Raw genomic sequence first — 20,657 nt, forward strand, 5'->3', positions numbered from 1 at the left:
GGAGTATGCCTTATTCTGCCCAGGGTAGAAAGTTCTTTCAGAGATATGGATTAAACAAACAAGAAGCTCTCAAGTGCCTGGTGTTGCCCTTACAGCTGGTCGGAAACCCTAGTAAGTAGGTTATAGTAATGATAAATACCCTCTTTGAGCCCTTGCAGTAAAACATGAATTATGTTGGGTGATTTATATAGATTATTGCTTTAATTTTTACAACAAGGTGCAAACCATTATTCCTGTCTGTTGTAAAAGGAAACTAAAATTAAAAGAAGTTTTAGGATTTGCTGCATAGTTAAGAGATGGGCATTAAGCTTACAGTTGTTAGCATTTACAGTTACATTTTCAAATGGGAAATCCCAAGAGGTGAGACAGAAAGAGGCATGTGTTTTATGCCTGCGGAGTTTCACCTTGGTCTTCTCATCTTCCTCAAAGTGTGTGAATACTCGGCATCCTTGACTGAGTTAAGATAAGAGTAGTGACAAAAATAGTGTATCAAGTGGCCTTGTTTGGGTTCAATTTGGGGAAAGATAGTCTTGACAGGACTTTTAGCACATTGCAGAAAGCTGAATCCACTGGGAGCGCCCAGGGGATGTTCATGTCCCTCCACACCTTCCAGTCTCCTGTCTCTTCCCTGGTGCTTTTTGAGGCTGCCAGTTCACAACACGCCCCCCCCCCCCTTCTTCCTTTACCTTGACAGCTTACTTCATGTGCTGGCTCCTGTAATCCATCCATTCCCAGATTTGGTTCTGATGAGCATGAAGGAAATGTTCACTTGAACTTTGCCCTTCTGCGTTGACCCATCAGGACTTGACTAAATTTTAAGGATTAAGTAGGCAACCTAGCTGAGTGTGGCTGGTTCCTGTTGTTTAGAAAATGAGGGTGTGAGGCATGCAGCCTGAAGAGCATGAGCACACATTCTTAGCTTCTGCGAAGGTCCGTCTCTCCTGGTGTTCTGGCGGCACACGGAGAGGGTCTACAGGGCCTCTGCGCTGGGGAGTTCCCGGAAGACCGCAGCCTCACTGCTCAGAGTGGTACCATCCTGCTTTACTGTCTGGGGTCGCTGCAGTCACTTTTATTATTCATGGTGGCTTACTGCTGGGCACTTTGCTGTAGTGATGTAATTTCATCCTTAGATTGTCAAAACTGCCACCTGCACTCCTCCTCCATGCCGCTCAGGGCCCTCCACAGAGAGATGTTACAACAGACTGGTCAGAGTTCTGTTGTCCTGCACTTGGATTTTCCTCATCTGCCATTTCAGAGTGGTGACAAACTCCTTCATGCCATAGACCCTTTGCCTCTCTTGCTCACTGGATTGAAGGTATTGAAGTGCTCTGCTTAGCAAGGAGACCATGGGGAAAATGATGGTATGTCGGGTCGCACCTTTCAGTAAGCCACATGACGTGGGGAAAGTGGGGCGCTTTTTTGTGGTTTGCAGACTTGATATTAACATTGTCCTGACCAGAAAACTCTGAAATTGCCCACCCACCCAGTGTGTTTAGGCTTCTAAAAATAATGTTATTCCTCCATCCTCAGACATCTGTTTTCACTCTATTGCCAATTTAAATGCCGCTGTATATTCTGTGTATCATGGCTACCTTCCCAGTATTTTGAAAATTTTCGCCGGGTAAGGGGATTTTACAAGTTCTCAAAGACACAAAGTATTCCTCTACGGTAGCAATGCCACAGGATGCCTAAGTGAAATGCCAGGTATCCACATAATTAGAGAGGCACACCTGTATGGTCTGGTTCCTGCGGCTGCGTTAACCTGAGTTGAATTCCACGTGAAGGCTGAGCTCGTGCCCCCTGCCCTCTGCCCGCTGGGTTGGGATGCTGAAGCCCTTTCCATTGAATACCAGTCTAGACCCAGACACAACTCCTGGAAATTTGTTGAAGATATACACACACAAACACACACACACACACACATATATATATATAATTTATTTATTTGTTACAGCCTGCTATTTTTGGTCATTTTTTTTTCTCAATAGGCACTCTAAAAAGCACTTCACATATGTAATCTTCCTCGATCCTAACAATAACTCCAAGGGAGTGGTTATTACTACTCCTGTGTTTACAGAGGAGGAAACTGTTGCTTAGACGTCTGAGTCATTTTTGCCAAAGCTGCTACTTGACCTGGGAATTTTCTACCACAGTGGGCTGCCTGCCAGTTTTCAAGGTCTAGTTTTTTTGAAAAAGACCTGTTTTGAAGGCATTCGAGTTGGAGTGGAGGTTGTGAGACCTGGTGGTATCTCTGGCAGGCAGTCAGTGGAGCGCTGCCTGCTCGTGTGGGTGGCCAGCTAGACTCCCTTGTCTTGGGATTCTAAAACAGGTTTTTTTTTTGTTTTGTTTTGTTTTGTTTTAACCGGGACTTCCTAAAATGACCCACCAAGGATCATTTGCAAAGTTTTTATTTTAAAATTCAGAAATAAGTTTTTCAGAAATTGGGCCCCTTGACTTTGATTCAACTTAGAATGAAAGGGTGATGTCTAGGAGAGCTTTAGAGAGGTCCTGCCCTCTGGCTCTTGTTTACAGTGGGGTAGATGGTGTGACTCCATCTTCAATGTTGGAGGGGGGTCGTACTCTCTGTCCAAACATCTCTGGGACTGAAGCATCCCAGGCTGTGTGGCCTTACCCTTGATCTTCTCCCTGGTACTCCCTATTGTGTCTTCAGGACTTCAGGTACAGTGAAAGATTGGGACTAAGTCACCCAATTCTAGGAAACACCTTGGAGTAGTGGGAGAACCTGTAGGATCCCCTACCCCTTCTTTTTACGTGGAAAAAAAGGTTTGTTTGTTTTATTTTGCAGGTGGAATATTGGGGACTGAACTCAGGGACACTCAACCCACTGAGCCCCATCCCCAGTCCTATTTTGTATTTTGTTTAGAGACAGGGTCTCACTGAGTTGCTTAGCGCCTCACTTTTGCTGAGGCAGGCTTTGAACTCACAATCTTCCTGCCTCAGCCTCCCGAGCTGCTGGGATTACAGGTGTGTGCCACCATGCCCGGCGTTTTTTTATTTTTGTGTTTTTTCCCAAAACTCTCATGTGATAGATAGTAAATGTGTTTTCTCTTCATTGAAATACAGACTAAGAAAGCTACTTACCGATGCAATGATGTTATAAGCTGTTGTGTATTCTTTAAACCTACGAACAGTGATACGAATTTTAAAATACCTGATATATATGTAAGACATGTTGTGTATTCATCTTTGTAATATTCTGGGTTCACATAGAGTCATGTATTCTATATCAACTCTGGTGGTTCCCAGAGAGTGTCACTTGCATATGGGAACTCCTTGCCAGAGTTGATGGCTAGGAAAAAGGCTTGGGGTCAACACACCTCGCCTCCTCTCTCAGCATTTTCCTGGAGTGCTGGCACGCCGAGGTAGCTCAGTCTCTATGGAAAGAAACAACATTTCTTTAAATGATTCCAAGCATTAAGTTTAGTCAAAGAAACTACATTCTGAACCCCTTTTTAAAAAGTTGCTTATATGGACAGAGACCTGTTACCTGTTGTCTGTCTTGGTAGAGACGGAAGAGTTGGGGTGAATGACTTTGAAATGTGGTTTTATATGCCTGGCATTTTACTGACTTCCAAGAGATGATCTGGGTTAAGAAGTTCTGACTTGGTAGCAGTTGAGTAAATACTTATGTCCTTGTTCCTGGCATTTCCATCGTGCTTCCTGCATCCTGGTGTCAGGACCTCCCTCAAGGCTGTGAGTGAGGGTTCTTTTATTGTACGGATCCTGTATCTAGGACCCTTGCAAAGCCACAGGGCCACAAATGATGGGAACAGTTCCGTTTAAGTATATGTGCATCAATATCTCAACCCTGCATTTACTTTTCTATAAAATGCAAACAATAATTCCTACTTCAGAGTGATTATTAAACTGGCTACAAACTCCATCAGCCTCCCAGTGTGTGGATTCCAGGCCCACAGGTTCAGTCAACTGCAGATAACAAATATTTGAAAATAAATTGTGTCTGTATCGAGCAGGTACATATATTTATTTCTGGTCATTATTCCCTAAACAATACAGTAAAACAACCATTTACATGGCATTCACATTGCATCAGGGATTACAAGGTCCCTAGAGCTGATTTAAAGCCTATAAAGAATATGTACAGGTGACAGGTGCTTCTCCACCACTTTACAGAAGGAGTTGAGCATCTGCAGATTTTGGAACCTGTGGCGCATTGTGGAACCAATTTCTATGGGTGCTGAGGGGGATTATGTATGAAACACACAGCAGAAAATTAGGAAAGCAAGAGCCTGCTCAAAGCATGCAGAGAAGTTTAACATTGCAAAGAGTCGAGAAGCATATTGCCTTCAAAATAAGCAGAAATGTGTTATTCAATGTTGGCAGAGCCAGCATTTAGGTGCTCACTGGAACTACCGATGAAATTTACCTCCTTTCTTCAACAAAGCAAGTAATTAAGTTTTTAGCTACTCAAAGATAAGTAGCTATTCATGTAATCTTAAAACTATATCCTAAACTGGGTGTAACCAGTTATTGAAGTCCTATTGTCTCCTAATTTCAAGGACCAAGAACTCATAGAGTTTGGTTATTCTCAGTAGAAACACTGTATCTTTTGATCCAGAAAAATCCCTCATAGATATTAAAGAGGTGATTGAGTTTTGCCAGTGGTCTCCCTCAAGTCCTGCAGCGCATAAGAGTTTGGGGATTGAACCCAGGACCTTGTGCATGAGAGGCAAGCACTCTATCAACTGAGCTATATCTCCAGCCCTGGCGTGGATGTTCTTTTTGAATTGTTGGTGGTCTTATGACTCTAGAGCTCAGACCATCTTTCTTGAGAGGCATGATATACATTAGTAGCAAAAGCCTGGGCTGAGTCAGAAAGAACTGGGCAGGATTTCCAGGTAGTATAGTTAGTAGTCTGTGACCTGAGGCAAGTTGTATTCTTGTTTGTAAAAGGGGACTAATGAGAACTTTCCAAGGTGATTGCATCAATCCTTTAACCAGATAAACTTAATTTGAACTAGATGCTTCTCAATTTACAGTGGAGTTAACATCCTGATAAACCCACTGTAAACTGAAAATGCATTTATTCTTAACCCACAAAACATCTAGCTTAGTGGCACACTGTACTGCAGAGATTTGGTTGTTTCCCTTGTGCTGGGTGACTGACTGGGAGTTGTGACTTGCTGACATTGCCCAGCATTGCAAATGGCTAGCCAGGGAAAAGATCAGGATTCAAAGTGCAGTTTCTACTGAATGCGGTTTCTCCTGAATGTGTATTGCTTTGGCACCATGAAGCCAAAGCATCATACGTCAAACCACTGTAGGTGGGGGACTGTGGGACTGTCGGTCCAGTTCCATACACTGTGGGCTTGGGTCTGCTTTGAACACAGATGCTTCCTGGGTCTTTTTATCCCCACTTCCTAACACAGTGCCTGGAACAGACAAACATCTCAGTAAACGTTGCTGAATGATGAAAGAATGAGACTCTGGGTTGAAACGTGCCATTCTCACTCTAAGGCAACTTGTAAAGAAATACAGAATTCTGTGATTGGGTGTGTACTAGTTGCACAGTGTCTATTCTCAATGATCCAGACGGTGCTTTGGTTGGCTACCTAGATTGTCAGTGCATGCTTAATGATGCCAGCAGTCTTTTGACCAATATTTTAATTGGCAGTAGGGAGTGACCCAATGAGTTATTATTTATTTGTGTGTTTTGGGTACAAATGACATTCTTTAAACATATTGAATTCTGTCTAGGCCATTTCAGACCTAACCCAAAACTCATTGGAAATCCTATGATAGTTGCCAGATGGGCAGGGAAAGTTTGAGAAAAAACATTGTTGGGCTAATGTCTTACTTGGAAAAGAGTGTGAGTCCTCTCCACAGACAGTTATGCAAACCAGGATTGGGGTATCGGTGGTATGCTACTTCTGGAAGCAGTAGCAGATTCTGAGACCTAGTAGAATAGTTGATTCACACAAGCTCATCTCTTGCCTCCTTTCCCCCTAGACTATAGAATCCAACTGGCGGTGTGGACGACACAACTTGCAGAGGATTCAGTGCCGCTCTGAAAACAGTAAAGGTGTTTACTGTTTACAGTACGATGATGAGAAAATCATCAGTGGCCTACGAGATAATTCTATTAAGGTGAATGACTACTGCATTTTGTATGTGTTATTGTTAGAATTGTGATTATGTGTTAGACACTAGATGTGACCGTCTTTCCATTTATTCAGATTGGGTCTTAGCAGTTCCAATCAACCTTGGGTAACCCCAGTGTGGTTCTAAAGAGCATTTCCCTGTGACTAATGATGTGACCCTGGATTGTCTCCTTGTTCTCTGAGTACACACAGATTCTGTATTCTCTGTTCAGGTGCAAATAGAGGGTGTCCAGTGTCCCAGGGCTCTAGGTTACTTTGCTAGCTGGTTTTCCTGTAAAGGTCATTGCATTTACAGTTTCTGAGAAGGGCTCAAGTAATATGGAAAGTGATGAGCAGCTTCTATTGTTTTCCCTCATTCTTCAGTCCTAGATGAGCTGCATCATTTTTCCATGTTTAGTCTGATTGGCCTTATCTGGCAGTTTGGTTTATGTTGTAGCTTATTTCCTCAAATTTAAGAAAATGTTGAGGTTTTTTTTTAAAGTTTTTTTTTTCTTTCTTGGTATAATTTTCATTCAATAAAGTTTGCTCCTTTTTTTAATATTTGATTTTTTTTTTAGTTGTTGATGGACCTTTATTTTATTTATCTTTATGTGGTACTGAGACTCGAACCCCGTGCCTCACACATGCTAGATGAACGCTCTACCACTGAGCTACAGCCCCAGCCCCAAGTTTGCTATTTTTGACGGAAAGCAAACCCACAGAGGTGCCTAACAGTTCGGTTGTTCCTTCAGAGTCCTTCACACTGCTCTTTTAGAGTTACCTCTTCCCACCCATCCCATGCCCTGGAAACCAGTGATCTTTTTTACCATCTCTACATTTTTTTGCCTTTTCCAGAATATTTTCTTAATCAATTCATGTAGTGTGTATTCTTTTTTTTGGGGGGGGTGGGTACTGGGGATTGAACTCAGGGGCACTTGACCACTGAGCCTTATCTCTAGCCCTATTTTGTATTTTATTTAGAGACAGGATCTCACTGAGTTGCTTAGTGCCTTGCTAAGTTGCTGAGGCTGGCTTTGAACTCACAATCTTCTTCTCTGCCTCCTGAGCCACTGGGATTACAGGCTTGTGCCACTATGCCCAGCTAGTGTATATCCTTTTAATTCTGACTTTATACTTAGCTGAGTGTACTGGAGACCATCTGTGTTGGTGCAGCTAGTAGTACTTCATTCCTTTTTATTGCTGAGTAGTTACCACAGTGTGTTTATCTATTTAGTTGTTGAAGGATATTTGTATTATTTGCAGTTTCTCATAATTGTGAATAAAGCCACTATAAGTTCATGCATGTAGGTTTTTGTGAAAATGTAAGTTTTCAGTTTATCTGAGTAAAACCTGGGAGTGGGTTTACTGATTCAGATGGTAAGATGGTGCTGGGTTTGGTGATAACATTTTAGATATAATAACAGAAGCATTGTCTGTCTGTAAAAGAAAAAACTAATAAGATAGATGTCCCTAGAATTAAAGATTTCTGCTCTGTGAGATACATTGTCAAGAACAGGAGAAAATAAGCCGTAGTCTGGGAAAAAGATTTGTCAAAGACATATCTGGTTAAGGAGTGTTATTCAAATGTGCAAAAAACTTTTTAATTAGAAAAAAAAAAGACTTCAGGGACTAGGATTGTGGCTCAGTGATAGAATGCTCGCCTAGCATGCATGAGGTACTGGGTTCGATCCTCAGCACCACATAAAAATAAAAGTATTGTATCCACCTACAACTAAAAAAAAAAAAATTTAAAAATGACTTTAGACTTGTTTTTGACAATAAGAAAATATACAACCACATTTTAAAAATGGGCAAAGACTGTAAAAAGAGAACTCATTACAGGTGGCAGGTGGCAGACCAGCATTTGCAAAGATATGTGCCATATCACCTGTTGTCAAGAAAATGCAAATTAAAACAACACTAGTATTGCTGTATATATATACGTGGCTGTATAACCAATGTGATCCTGCAATCTGTACACGTGGAAAAATGAGAATTCATACACCATTTGAATCAAATGTATAATAAATATGTCAAGATCATTATATTGTCTTGAATAACTAATTAAAAAAAAAAAGTGAGCTACTGCAGCATGTCCAGTAAGATGGCCAAAATCCATAACACTGACAACACCAAGTGGTAGCAAGGATGTGGAGCAACAGGAACTCCATTGTTCATTCTGGTGGAAATGTCAAATGGAACAGCTGCTTTGGAGGGCAGTTTGGCAGTTCTTACAAAATTAAATGTACTCTTGCCATTGGATCCAGCAAAGGAGTTGAAAAGTTATGTCCACCCAGAAACCCACACACAGATTTTTATTGCAGCTTTGTTTATAATTGCCAGGACTTGGAAATAGTAGGTGAATGGATAAATACACTGTGATACAACCAGATGATAAAGGGATGTTTGGCACTAAAAAGAAATTGGTTTATCAAGCCATGAAAGGACATGGAGGAACCTTTAATGCATCTTACTGAGTTAAAGAAGCAATCTGAAAAAAAAGGCTGGTGTAAATTCCTGCTGGGGGACATTCTGGAGAAGACAAAACTGTGTGGACAGTAAAAGGAGAGAAGCAACACTCAGTATAAAAAGCCTATTTCTAACATTTTATTTCCTTTTAATCTTTTTAGCAAAAATATGTAGTCATTATGTCACTCTGTAGACCATTTTTATTCAGATTTTTAAGTGTTTAATTCTCTGTAATAAAGCATGGTGTCTTCTCAGTAAGACCTCTTTATAATTTACCCTGGGATTTTTCTGAAATGTTGAGCTTTTCATTTTTTATTTTTGTAAACATAAGGTAGGGGCTGTACATTTGTAAAGGGCCTTAATTGATGTTGTCACATTGTTTTCCAGAGGATGAGCAGACTCTTTGCAGATTTTATTTTATTTTTTTAATTTTGGGGGGCGGGGTACTGGGGATTGAACTCAGGGATACTCAACCACTGAGCTATGTCCCCAGCCCTATTTTGTATTTTCTTTAGAGACAGGGTCTCACTGAGTTGCTTAACACTTTGCTTTTGCTGAGGCTAGGCTTTGAACTCGAAATCCTCCTGCCTCAGCCTCCTGAGCCACTGGGATTACAGGCTTGTGCCACCGAGACCAACCCACAGATTTTATTTTAAAAATTTCTCTTAGAATTCACCTGATAATTTTAATGAGATCAGTACAAACTGAACAAAATAGCACTTTGATTCTGGAAGTTAATTAGTACCTCCCATATTCTTTCTTGTCATTTCCTACCCATTTAACCATTCTTACCATAACACAGGTGTGTTTTATGGTTCAGAACACGAAGTATAACAGCATTTATAAAAATGTTATCCGCTAAATCATTGTTTATGGTTGGTCTTGTCTCGATAGATTTGGGATAAAACCAGCCTGGAATGTTTGAAAGTGTTAACAGGACACACAGGCTCTGTCCTCTGTCTCCAGTATGATGAGCGTGTCATTGTAACTGGCTCTTCGGATTCCACAGTGAGGTGAGTGATTGGATTCATTGCGCAGAGCTGTGTTCCCTCTGTGGGGAGGCCCCGGGCTTCCTGTTTTCTTGGGTCAGCACACATGCTTTCCATGTTTGGACTCATCAGAACCAAGTTTGATATCGATGAGTCTGAGCCATGTAGGCAGGAGAGCTCATTTTTAAGTGTGTCGTCTTCCCCTTGCCAGTGTTATAGAGACAGCAGTGTGCTTTCCTGTGGAAACGAGTGGCCTGGCCCAAGGCCTGCCTTCTCCTCTTGGAGCCTGTGGTCCAGAACAGAGAGGAGGAAGGCTGCTGTTCTGGGAGAAGGGTGGGCGCCAACCTGCAAGTACCAGGGGTGGGGGGGTGGACCAGAGTCAGTTTTCAGATCCTTCTGAGGGTCTTGGGGAAAGTCAGATCTGAGAGCAGAGAGTGCTAGGTGTCTGTGTGTTGTGTTGTTGAGTTCTCACATCAGCCTTGGTAAGCCCGTAGATAGTGTATTCATTTTAATAAAGATATTAGGAAGCCAAGTCCAGAGAAGTTATATAATTCCTCAGAACCACGCAGTCCCTCCATTCTGAACTTCAAAGGTACATTGGTCAGGACTGTGGGCAGCAGTCTTGTGGTGGAGACTTGATTACTCAGAACAGAGTAATAAAGGTGGACATGGCCTGTCCCAGAGCAGCAGTGAAGCAGTGGCTGCTGGCTGGGTGTGGAGGAGTGGGCAGGGGACTTCCTGAGATCCTTCCCACCCCATGTGGCCAGCAGGCTTCTCCACTCCTGGTGGACTTTGGTAAGGGAAGTGATGTGTCCAGCAGAGAGAGAGGACGTGCGGCAAAGCCCCAGCTGGACTGTAGGGGCTCGAGGGATTGGAGAGCAGAGGTTCTCCTTCTTCTGGGCTGACCCTGGTATTGCAGGCACCTGTCCAGGCACCTGACCCTGGATTCTCAGGCTTTCTGGTCTCCTGTCCTCAGGGGACCTGTCGGCCTTTCCCTGGCACCACCTCCAGACTGAGATTTCTTCCGCAGATGGCGTCTCAGCCTTGGAGGATTTAGTCTTTCTCCTCTGTTCTGGGTGGGGGTGTCGTCTTACAAGATTGGGGCTACAGAAAAGCTCTTTTTTTGGAATGGCTGCTCCTAAGAACCTCATGTCTCAAGCCTGGAGCCACCAGGAGACCCTGGCCTTGTCCCTGAAGTGAAGCAGTGGATGTGGTCAGTGATGAGACTAGAGTGAGGCTTGCCAGAGGACAGCAAGCACCTTAGCTCAGCTGCAGCCTCCTCCCGCTTGTCATCCCAGACCCACTGGAAGCCTGCTTCCTTTAGGGACCATCTTGGCCCTGGCATGAGCCTGCAGCGCCATCCCTGGGTACCTGAGTGTCAAGTAAACCTGAGCAAAGCCAGAATTAGCTGCCTCTCTGAAACCATCTCTGAACTTCTTGGCAAACAAATTGCAGCTGGGGTCCCCCTTTTAGCATGTGCTTAGGTGTGTTCAGTGGATCCAGTGCTCAGCTTCAGAACCTGTCCCTGGCCGTCAGTGATGAAGCACCGTGGTTTCTGTTCTCTAGAGTCTGGGACGTGAACACAGGGGAAGTTCTTAACACATTGATCCATCACAATGAAGCCGTACTGCACTTACGCTTCAGCAATGGACTGATGGTGACGTGTTCCAAGGACCGCTCTATTGCTGTGTGGGACATGGCTTCTGCCACTGATATCACTTTACGCCGTGTCTTGGTTGGCCACCGTGCTGCAGTCAATGTGGTAGACTTTGATGATAAGTACATCGTGTCTGCCTCCGGTGACAGGACCATCAAAGTAAGTGTGCCTGCATCCTAACCCTGCCTGTTTCTGGCCTTTATACATCAGAGAGAGCAGAGATGGCTCGTGCTGGCCTGGTACCTGGCAGGATCTCTGTTTTCCTCTGTTTGCTCGTGAGCCCTTGCGACCCTCCCCATTGTGTGCTTCTGGAGTCACAGACAAATCAGAAGGAAAAGCCATGGGTCATAATGGAGGACAGTCCTCAACTTGTTGACACAGCTTTGTTGGTAACGTTTTAACTCACTATTGGCACACGGGTTGTGTGTGAGGAGCTTCCCACAACCTGCCTGCCCTCCTGGCACCCTGCAGAGGTGTGGCAGGTCTTAGATTTGATTTATTCTCATGATGTTGAGAGCTCGCCATGCCACAAGCCCTATGCTGGACGTTCTGCCCAGGTTGACCAGAAGGTGCAGGCTAGGGGAGCACGCGAGGTGGCAGGTGTGGTTCTGAGTCCGGTATCTGTTTCACCCTTTGCAAATTTTAGCTTTCCTATATTTTCATAACAGCTTTCCTGGGGTTTATTTTTAATCATGATATTTTTTAACCTTTCTTTCTTTCTTTTATTTTTTAGTTGCAGTTGGACGCAATATTTTATATCTTTATTTTTAGGTGGTGCTAAGGATCGAACCCAGGGCCTCTTGCATGCTAGGCGAGTGCTGTAGTACCGAGCTCCAGCCCCAGCTCTGTGGGGTGTGTTTTCCACACCACTAGATTCAGTGTTTTTGAATGTGCGATCCAGGGGCCCTTGACGTTCACAGGGTTGCCCGGCATCTCCACAGTCTATTCCGACCACTCTGATCACATTTTCATCTAAATCCCTCAGGCCTGTTAACAGTCAGCCTGGCAGTCTGCCTCTGCCTCTGTGGATTCGTCTGTTTGGGGCTTTTCTTATAAACGAGGTCTTTCAAAACGTAGCCTTCTGTGTCTGGCTGCTTTCATTGAGTGTCCTTTTCAGGGCTCACCCACGTGCATCACTGCACACATCAGGACTTCATTTCTTCTGAGGGTCAAGTAAGAATGCCATTGTGTGAATGGACCACATTTTGTTTGTCCAGTTATCAGTGGATGTGCCTTTTGTTTACTTCCATCATTTGGCTCTTACTCATAATACTGCTGTAAACATTGGTGTGTAAGTTTTTGCACGTTCATTTGTTTTCAGTTCTCTTGGAATGACAGCTCTGGGTTGGACATTTTGAGGAACTGCCAAACTGTTTTTTCCAGAGTGTCAGCAGTAAGAGTTTGAACTTGCTCTAAGAACCTTCTGTTAGTGACCAGCGTTAGACAGCATTCTGATATTTAGTAGCCCCACAGATCTTGGACTGAGTTGTGTCAAGCTTTAGGTTTCGGGTGGTTTGGAAGCTGAATGGCCAGTTTGAGTGCGTTAGCCTACTCACTCCACACTCACACCAGTCAGTACAAGATCAGTGCTTGGAATTCAGGAGAGTTTGGGGCTGATTACAGAGCAGCTCCTTCATAATATCAGTTGGCAGGATTTCTCCCCACCTTTGCCAACACTTGTTACTATCTTTTTGATTATAGCTGTCCTGGCGTGTGTGCAGAAGATTCTCTGTGGCTCTGGTTTGCATTCCCTAATGACTATTAAAACTGAGCATCTTTTCTATGCTTTTTGGTCATTCAAATACCTTCTTTGGAGAAATGTCTACTTAATTCTTTTTTTACACTTCAAAAATTGGATGATTTGTTCTCTTATAATTGAGTTGTAAAAGTTTTGTTTTTGTTTATTTATTTTTTAAAAATATATATTCTGGATACAAGACCCTCATCAGATATATGGTTTGCAGATATTTTCTCCCATTCTTTAAGGGGTGTCTTTTACTTTCTTGCTGGTGTCCTTTAAAGCACAAATTATTTTAATTTTATTGATTTCCAGTTTATCAATTTTTTTCCTTTTCTTGCCTTTGCTCTTGTTTTTATATCTAAGAATCCACTGCCGAATCCTAGGTCACACAGCTTACTCTTGGGTTTTCCTCAAAGAGTTGCATAGCTTCAGCTTATTTAAGTCTTTGACCAGTTTTGAATTAATATTTTTTATATGGTATGAGATAGGGATCCAGCAACTCCTTTTGTTTTTCATTTTTCCATGTATATATCTGTCCTGTTCAACCACAGATGCAGCTGGTACAGTAAATCAGGGTGCTCCAGTTGTATCTCCTGTTCAGTGTGCCTGTGGACATTGAAGTCTTACAGATAAGTTCACAGAAAAGGAGATTGTTCACTCCACCTCTGTAATACTGAGTGGTATGTCAGAATAAATGGAGATATTCTAGAAGCTGCTGGGAAAGAGGGGGAAAGGTGAAGCTTTTTATATTAGTTAACACTGGGTTTGACATGTCAGCTGGCCTGCAGTCAGAATCTGGTATCAGCTCTCTCCTCCGATGAGTGAACGTGTGCACCCTCCAGGAGATGCTTTCTCTGTGAAGGTCCCAGGGTTCACAGACTGCACAGCTTCCCTCTGTTTTTCACTCCAGTTTTATTACTCAATAGCTAAGAAAATCTTATGCTCTCCAGTCTGTCCCCTAGCTTCCAAATTTGAGTTAGAAGAGACTACTTTATAATCCTGTCTTTGACTCATTCTTAAAAGCTCTCATATTTTCACTTTTCAAAAGGCACTTTGTGGGAGGACTTTTCTGTGTTTTTTCTTGAAGACATGGCTGTTTGTCCTGCAGGTCTGGAGCACGAGCACCTGTGAGTTCGTCCGGACTCTGAATGGGCACAAGCGAGGCATCGCCTGTCTGCAGTACAGGGATCGGCTGGTTGTCAGTGGATCATCAGATAACACCATTAGGTGGGTGCACTTTGGCATGCGAGCAGGGTAGGCTTATTTTTGCCATAGTATCGATTTACCTCCCAGTCCTGTTTGGTTCTGTGTGCTCTGAGTAGGAAAGCTGTGGACCGTGGGTGGGGGTTCTTCCTAGAGTCCCCCAACACACAGGCCTATGCCCTCAACTCCACCATGATCACTTACTACCAGAGCCTCCGAATGGACGGGGTGCTCTGGCCCGGCGCTCTGCTTCCCTCGCCTGCAGACCTGCCTCTCTGCGGCAGATAGCAGCCTGCTTTGTGTCTCCCCCAGAGATGGCATCTCAGAGCCACCCCCTCCTGATGGCTGGTTCTCTTCCCTCCCTTTTCTCTTTCCCACAACCAGTCTTCTTCCTTTTTAATGACTAGACGTAGATATTTTATATCTTAAGAGCATCCCTTATTACCTGTTCAAGCCATCTTTTCCACTGTCCCGGAACATGTTAGTAGTAGCTTTACAGAAGTGACCATCACTGTGTGGTTTATAACCAAATTGCCTAATGTTTGGGCAAAATAAATATTATTAGAAAAAATAATTAAAAACAAGAAAAGGAAAGGAAACAAGCAGATAATAACAAGAAGACTATAAATGCCATAAATTTTTTTTCAGTCTTTTTGTTTTTAATTGATGTAGTAATTATATGTATTTATGGCGTATTGTGCATCTAAAATTTAGGTCTTATTTTAAGATTCATACAAGTTAGTTTAGAGCTTCTATTGTGGTTTTCTTCATCGTGCTTTGTAATATTGCTTTTATGTTTTGTCAATAAAAAGTCCTTTACTTCCTCATTACAGTTTTTGCAGTTTTATAAAATAGTGTGTATTGCTTTGCAATTGGTTGAAAGGAGCCACCTTGGAGTCATAGTAGCTGTGCTGAATGGCTCTGTTCACCCTGGGTTAGAGGAAGTAGTCTTACTTTCGGAAGCAGATCTGCTGGGGCCTGTAGTCAGGTGTTTGTGGGGTTGTGATGGGAGTCGCTGAGAAAGGCATCATGCCTTAGTGTGCTCCCTGGCTTTGCATGGGCTGGTTTGCTGTGGTTTCTTTTTGCAAGTAATGTACAGAAATCAACCACAATAGAGAAAACCAAACATCTAACTCTAGAATTATATAAATCAGATGCAGAGGAAAAGGCTTCAATGTAGTTAGTGGGTTTATATTTCCAATTCAACTGTACATGCCTAATGCGTCTCCCACTCAGGCCCCATAAACCGGGCAGCCCTAGTATACCGTACACATCAAGGAAGAGGTGTCCCTAAGCCTTTTGAGGATCAGGAGGCCACTGTGCTGGTCTGCCAGTCCTGACTTCAGTAGACATGGACTTTGGCTGCAGTCTGGTGAGGTCAGCTCTCTGCCCCTCTTGCTCCTCTGCATTTTTTCTCTCACCACCGGCAGCCTGGTTTCCTCCAGGAAAGTCCTCCCAGGCCATCTAACTACGTGCTGTCAAAAACTCAGACACCGGGCGGATACCTAGGAACTAAACATAGCGGGGGTTTCTGTTGGGTGCTTTGACTCAAATAGTCAATGTCACAACTTAGATGGTATGAAAACAAGCACGGCAGAAAGTCAGACTGCCTCTCCTTAATTAGTGCTAAAACACACAAAGGGTGTAAGTGTGCTCACATGTGCAGTGTGGACTAAGGAGTGTGATATGAAGAGCTCAAGGCAGCGGAAACCATGTCGGGAGGAGCGGAGAGGAAGAACTGGAGGGCGGGGTGAGTCTCAGGTGGGGGTTTGTTACAGTTGTCTCTTTCTCTTTCAAGGCTGTGGGATATCGAATGTGGCGCCTGTTTGAGAGTCCTGGAGGGGCACGAAGAACTGGTGCGATGTATTCGGTTTGATAACAAGAGGATTGTCAGTGGCGCCTACGATGGGTGCGTGTTTGAGGTCTTCAGACCCGCGGCGCTGTCGGAGCCCGCAGAGGAGGAGGGCAGCTCTGTGTGTCGCCCTGCTGGGACTCTTTGCAAAGCTGGAGGGCAGGCATTGTGATAGGTCACTGTATTTCCTAAGGTTTCACTTCCTGCCATCCTTGTGCACTCAGGGGATAAGTAGCAGGGGATTTGATTCTTGTCCTTTGTCCTAAGTAAACCACACCTTTCCCCCCCTCCTTCTGGTGAATTCATTAATAAATTCCTTTTTCCTTTTTGGTGAATTGAGCATACCCTTTTAAGAACACCCCCTGGTGTTTCAAGTGAGCAAATGGCGACCGTAACCTTTGAGATGACCATATGTGTATGTCTCCCTTCTGGTCAGTTGGTCTGCTTGTACTCCTGTCTCTCACTCTCAGCATTTGCTGTGTTTGGAGAAAGGCACCCCTGGAGTTCCACACAGAGCCCTTGCTTCTGTCCACAGCACCTGCTTAGCCCCAGCAAATCTCTTGGTGGATGACTTTGTTAGTGTAGATTATCAAGTCAGGAATTGAATTTAGATAACCTGAAGTTTTTTTTTTTTAATCTCCCTTCAAATATTTATTTATGATATCAGCAAGTCTGAGAATGTTTACATCCTTTTTTCCCCTAACATCAAGTGTGATTGGTTCAAAAACTTGTAGAAACGTTAGCATGTTTGCCCACTGGGCTCTACGATGGGCAGTTCAGGTGCACCCCTTTTTGCCAGGGAAGTGCTTGGCAAGATAGAAGACATTACCACTAATCACAGCCTCATTTTTTTTTTTTTTTTCTAGGAAAATTAAAGTTTGGGACTTGCAAGCTGCTCTTGACCCTCGAGCCCCGGCAAGCACCTTGTGTCTGCGCACATTGGTGGTATGTGATGTGTTGAAGCAGGAGTTGGCCCCTGGGCTGTTGGCAGGTGGCCCTACATGGGCAACATCAGAAAGCTTATGTATCTCACAGCCTGCCTTCAGGGAAACTTGCTTTGGTTAGCCAAAATCAGGGGTATTTGCCATTTACGTGACTGTGAGCTCTGAAATAGGAACACAGGCTCCCTCCTTTGTGGGTGGACTTGTGTCCTCATACATGGAGCATTTCCTTCCTGTAGGCTTGGCAGATCTCCTAATGTGGCTGTGATAATGCTGTGTTTTCATCTTATGTACTGTTAGTCTGCACTCTGTGGATTATTCCTCTTGGCATATAGGAATACTTTATTTTTTAATTTTTAAAATTTATTTTTAATAGACAAATAATAATTGTATACACTTATGGAGTACATTTATGTGATGTTTTAATCCATGTGTACCTTATAGAAAGATTCAGTCAAGTGAATTAGCATGTCCATCATCTCATCATTCTCTTTTTTATTTTTTTTCCCTCGTGAGAACGTTAAAAATCTATCCTTTTAGCAGTTTTGAAATATACTTTATTATTAACTGTGGTCACTATGCAGTGCAGTAGATCTTTGAAACTTACTCCTCCAATCTAACTTCCCCACCTCTCCTTCCTCCATTCCCTCCCTTTCTGCTTCCTGTTTCTCTGAGATTGACTTCTTTAAAGTCCATATATAAGTGAGATCACACACAGTATTTGTCTTACTGTGTCTGGCTGAGTTCTTAGCATAATGTCCTCCAGATCCATCTGTGTCAATGAAAATGACAGAATTTCTTGTTTAAGGTTGAATAAGAAAATATTTTATATGTTAATCTAATTTGAGCACTTTACTAAGCCGATTATTTCTAATGGCCTAGTTGATTGTGTTGTATTTTTGAGGGGATAAAAATCTGAAAATATTGATAGATTTTTCTTATTTTCAGTAGCTTTGCCATTTATTTCCAATTCTTCACTTCTTGCATTGAGTAGAATGTGTAGAACTGTAGTGAGGGCCATTCTTGTTTTCTTCTTGATTTTAATGAGACTCCTTCTGATGTTTCACCAACCAATTTTGATGTCAGCTGAAGCTTGAGATAGGTGTTCTTGGTCATAATTTTTCTTCTTTGACATATTAATGGTCCAGGATCTAGGATACAAAGTTTAATGAAAGAAAAGACCTGGAAGGAAAAAGAGTTTGTTCTTGGGTGAAGGGCAAAGCACAGCTCCTCAGCCTGCACTGACTCTTATTGAGATGGCCAGGAGCTTTCCAGATACCACTGCTTCATCGCTATTGTCTTTTGTAGGAACATTCTGGACGTGTGTTTCGGCTACAGTTTGATGAGTTTCAAATCATCAGTAGCTCCCACGATGACACTATTTTGATTTGGGATTTCTTAAACGTGCCTCCCAGTGCCCAGAATGAGACCCGTTCTCCCTCCAGAACCTACACATACATCTCCAGATAACAGTCTGCACCTTTACCCATTTCAGGTGAGTCACCCCCCACCCCCAGCATGCTTCATTTTGCTGATTGGATTTGGTCTTTTGGGGATGTGAACCAAGGTAGCTCTGTATGATGCACCAGCTTTTGCAGCATTCTAGTGTAAGTCTAGATCTTACAGGCACATCAAAACAAGGCTTCCTGCATGTGATGAGTTTTCATATTGACAGATGATTGAATGTGGTTCCTGTTTTTTAAAAAAACATTTTTTCTTAATGATTTCCCAGTTATTTCCATTTGGCACCAGTGAAGTTTCTTTAATTTTATTTTGGGGTACAAGAATCTGCTTTTTCTTTCATATCCTTAAGTTCTATTATTTTAAAACAAAACAAAAACAACCACCACCAACAAAATACTCAGTCCCTCAAGAATGAATCAAAGTCAGGTGTTTGCTAAGAGAAACCCTGAAGCCCTCTCTTCATACCTGAGATGCAGCAGGCGCTCCGAGAAGCTGTCCTTGTCTCTGCTATAGGAAGACTTTCAGCCATTGCAACCCTTAGTGATGAAAGGGTTGCAATGGGAGAAATGATGCAGTTTGGGAGACAGGGAGACTCACTTCCGGGTCCTAGGCGCTCACAGTCTTCTAGAACAATATGCCCAACTCTCAGGATTCTGCAGGGGCCAATGAGTTCTGTCCACCTTCCACTCTGTAGATTTGGTACATATTTGCACCTGTTCATACTCGTAAAAAGACTGTGGTTAACGACATTCCTGCTTATTTAAAAGCACTACTTAATTCTTCGTAGCTTTTAATTCCTATGTCTTTTCTTGAGCTTGCTGACTGTTAAAAGTGCAGAGTTTGGTGCAGGATGCACCTAGTGCAGCGTGGTAGGCTGTGGCCAGCGGTGAGTGCAGGCATCCACTCTGGCCTACAGCTTCCTGGCTCTCAGGCAGCACAGGTCAGCTACTCCCTGTCACAGGCTCTCTAGATGCTGCTGTGGGTCTCTCTGTAGGGCCCCAGCCCGAGGGCACCCATCTGCATCCCTCCCCATCCTTAGGCCTTAGGCTTCACCCTGCCCAGATAAATAGCCAGCTCATGCTGTTGGTCTGGTCCTGACCTAGCTTACAAGCTCATTCCAAACCCAGGCCCTCTGCCTCTGTTCCTGCCCACAGATGCTGCCCCCCATTCCTGGCAGCCATCTCTGCTTCTAGTTTGTGCCCTCCCCTTACCCACTTTAGATCTCTTTTTTCTTTTCAGCCTCCTCTGGTCTCCTTACTGCACTTGCCCCTGGCCCCGCTTCCTCCCTCCTGTGCCATCTTCCATCCATCCTTTCTCCATGGACACTCGCGGCCCTTCATCTGCCTTTGCCACCCATGCCCTTCCCACCCCCACGGATGGCTCCTGGCCAGAGCCCTTTCAGCACTGCCCCCCACCAAAAGAAAAGGACAAAGAAGGTCCCTGTGGAGAACTGTGAAATTTGTGGGGGAGAGAAAAGACTGGGAACCTGTGGTATCTAGTCAGCAAGTTGCCATCTTTTCAGATCCTCCTCAAGATTCTAGGATCCAATTAATAGATCTCCTCCAGGGAGTCCTCACAGAGGAGCCCAGTGCCAAATTTGACCTACTGCCTTGATTTTTTTTCCTGCCACTGCAGACTAAGAATAGTTTTTATACTTTCAAATGCTTATAAAAAAAAACTAAAAGAAGAAGAATGATGTGAAAAATTATATGACGTGAAAAATAATGAAATTCAAATTTCATTGTTCATAAATTAAGTTTTATTGAAACACGGCCATTCCTATTCCTTTCTATATTGCCTGTGGCTGGTTTCATGCTTCAGCGGCAGAATTGAGTACTTGTGACACAGACCTTATGGCCGGTGGCATCTAAAATATTTGCCATGTGGCCCTTTAAGAAAACTTGCCTTCCTCTGGCCTTACCAGTGCCGTTTGAGGGTGGTAAGCCAAGGGTCTCATCGGGGATGGCGAGGACACCTTTCCTTCATGCCTTATCAGTTTGATTAGTAGGGAGTGGCCAGGTGCTGCTTTTGTAAGGACACCAACCTGTCATGACCCTCAATCATTTGGGGCCCCAGAATCCTCCTCGTGTGTGGAGACAATTGGGAATGACCTGTAAGCCAATAGGCAAACGTTCGCCATTCCTGGCCTCCTGTATGTTGGTACTGTCCCTGTGATAGTGACCTCATCCCTTGCCACTTTCTCTGGCCCATTGCTGCTT

General features: G+C 43.5%; 1 protein-coding gene and 1 long non-coding RNA gene across 5 annotated transcripts in view; one reads left to right on the top strand and one right to left on the bottom strand.

Moving 5' to 3' along the window:
* Positions 1-20,657, top strand: part of Fbxw11 (F-box and WD repeat domain containing 11) — a 111,701-nt gene that overhangs the window by 85,323 nt on the left and 5,721 nt on the right. For all 4 annotated transcript variants that reach the window (XM_015492621.2, XM_048815515.1, XM_048815503.1 and 1 more), the window contains 7 exons: positions 5,992-6,129; positions 9,486-9,604; positions 11,147-11,396; positions 14,087-14,205; positions 15,980-16,090; positions 16,900-16,978; positions 18,283-18,469. In XM_015492621.2, the coding sequence (XP_015348107.1) occupies positions 5,992-6,129; positions 9,486-9,604; positions 11,147-11,396; positions 14,087-14,205; positions 15,980-16,090; positions 16,900-16,978; positions 18,283-18,444 (978 nt within the window). In that variant the 3' untranslated portion in view covers positions 18,445-18,469. The remainder of the gene's footprint in view (positions 1-5,991; positions 6,130-9,485; positions 9,605-11,146; positions 11,397-14,086; positions 14,206-15,979; positions 16,091-16,899; positions 16,979-18,282; positions 18,470-20,657) is intronic.
* Positions 17,380-19,389, bottom strand: LOC125620409. The gene is made up of 2 exons (XR_007352054.1): positions 18,904-19,389; positions 17,380-18,156 (listed from the first exon to the last, which is right to left on the bottom strand). It is a non-coding gene; the product is annotated as an uncharacterized LOC125620409 (long non-coding RNA).

This window comes from Marmota marmota, unplaced genomic scaffold (assembly GCF_001458135.2).
Source record: "Marmota marmota marmota unplaced genomic scaffold, marMar, whole genome shotgun sequence".
In the NCBI taxonomy this organism is placed as follows: domain Eukaryota; kingdom Metazoa; phylum Chordata; class Mammalia; order Rodentia; family Sciuridae; genus Marmota; species Marmota marmota.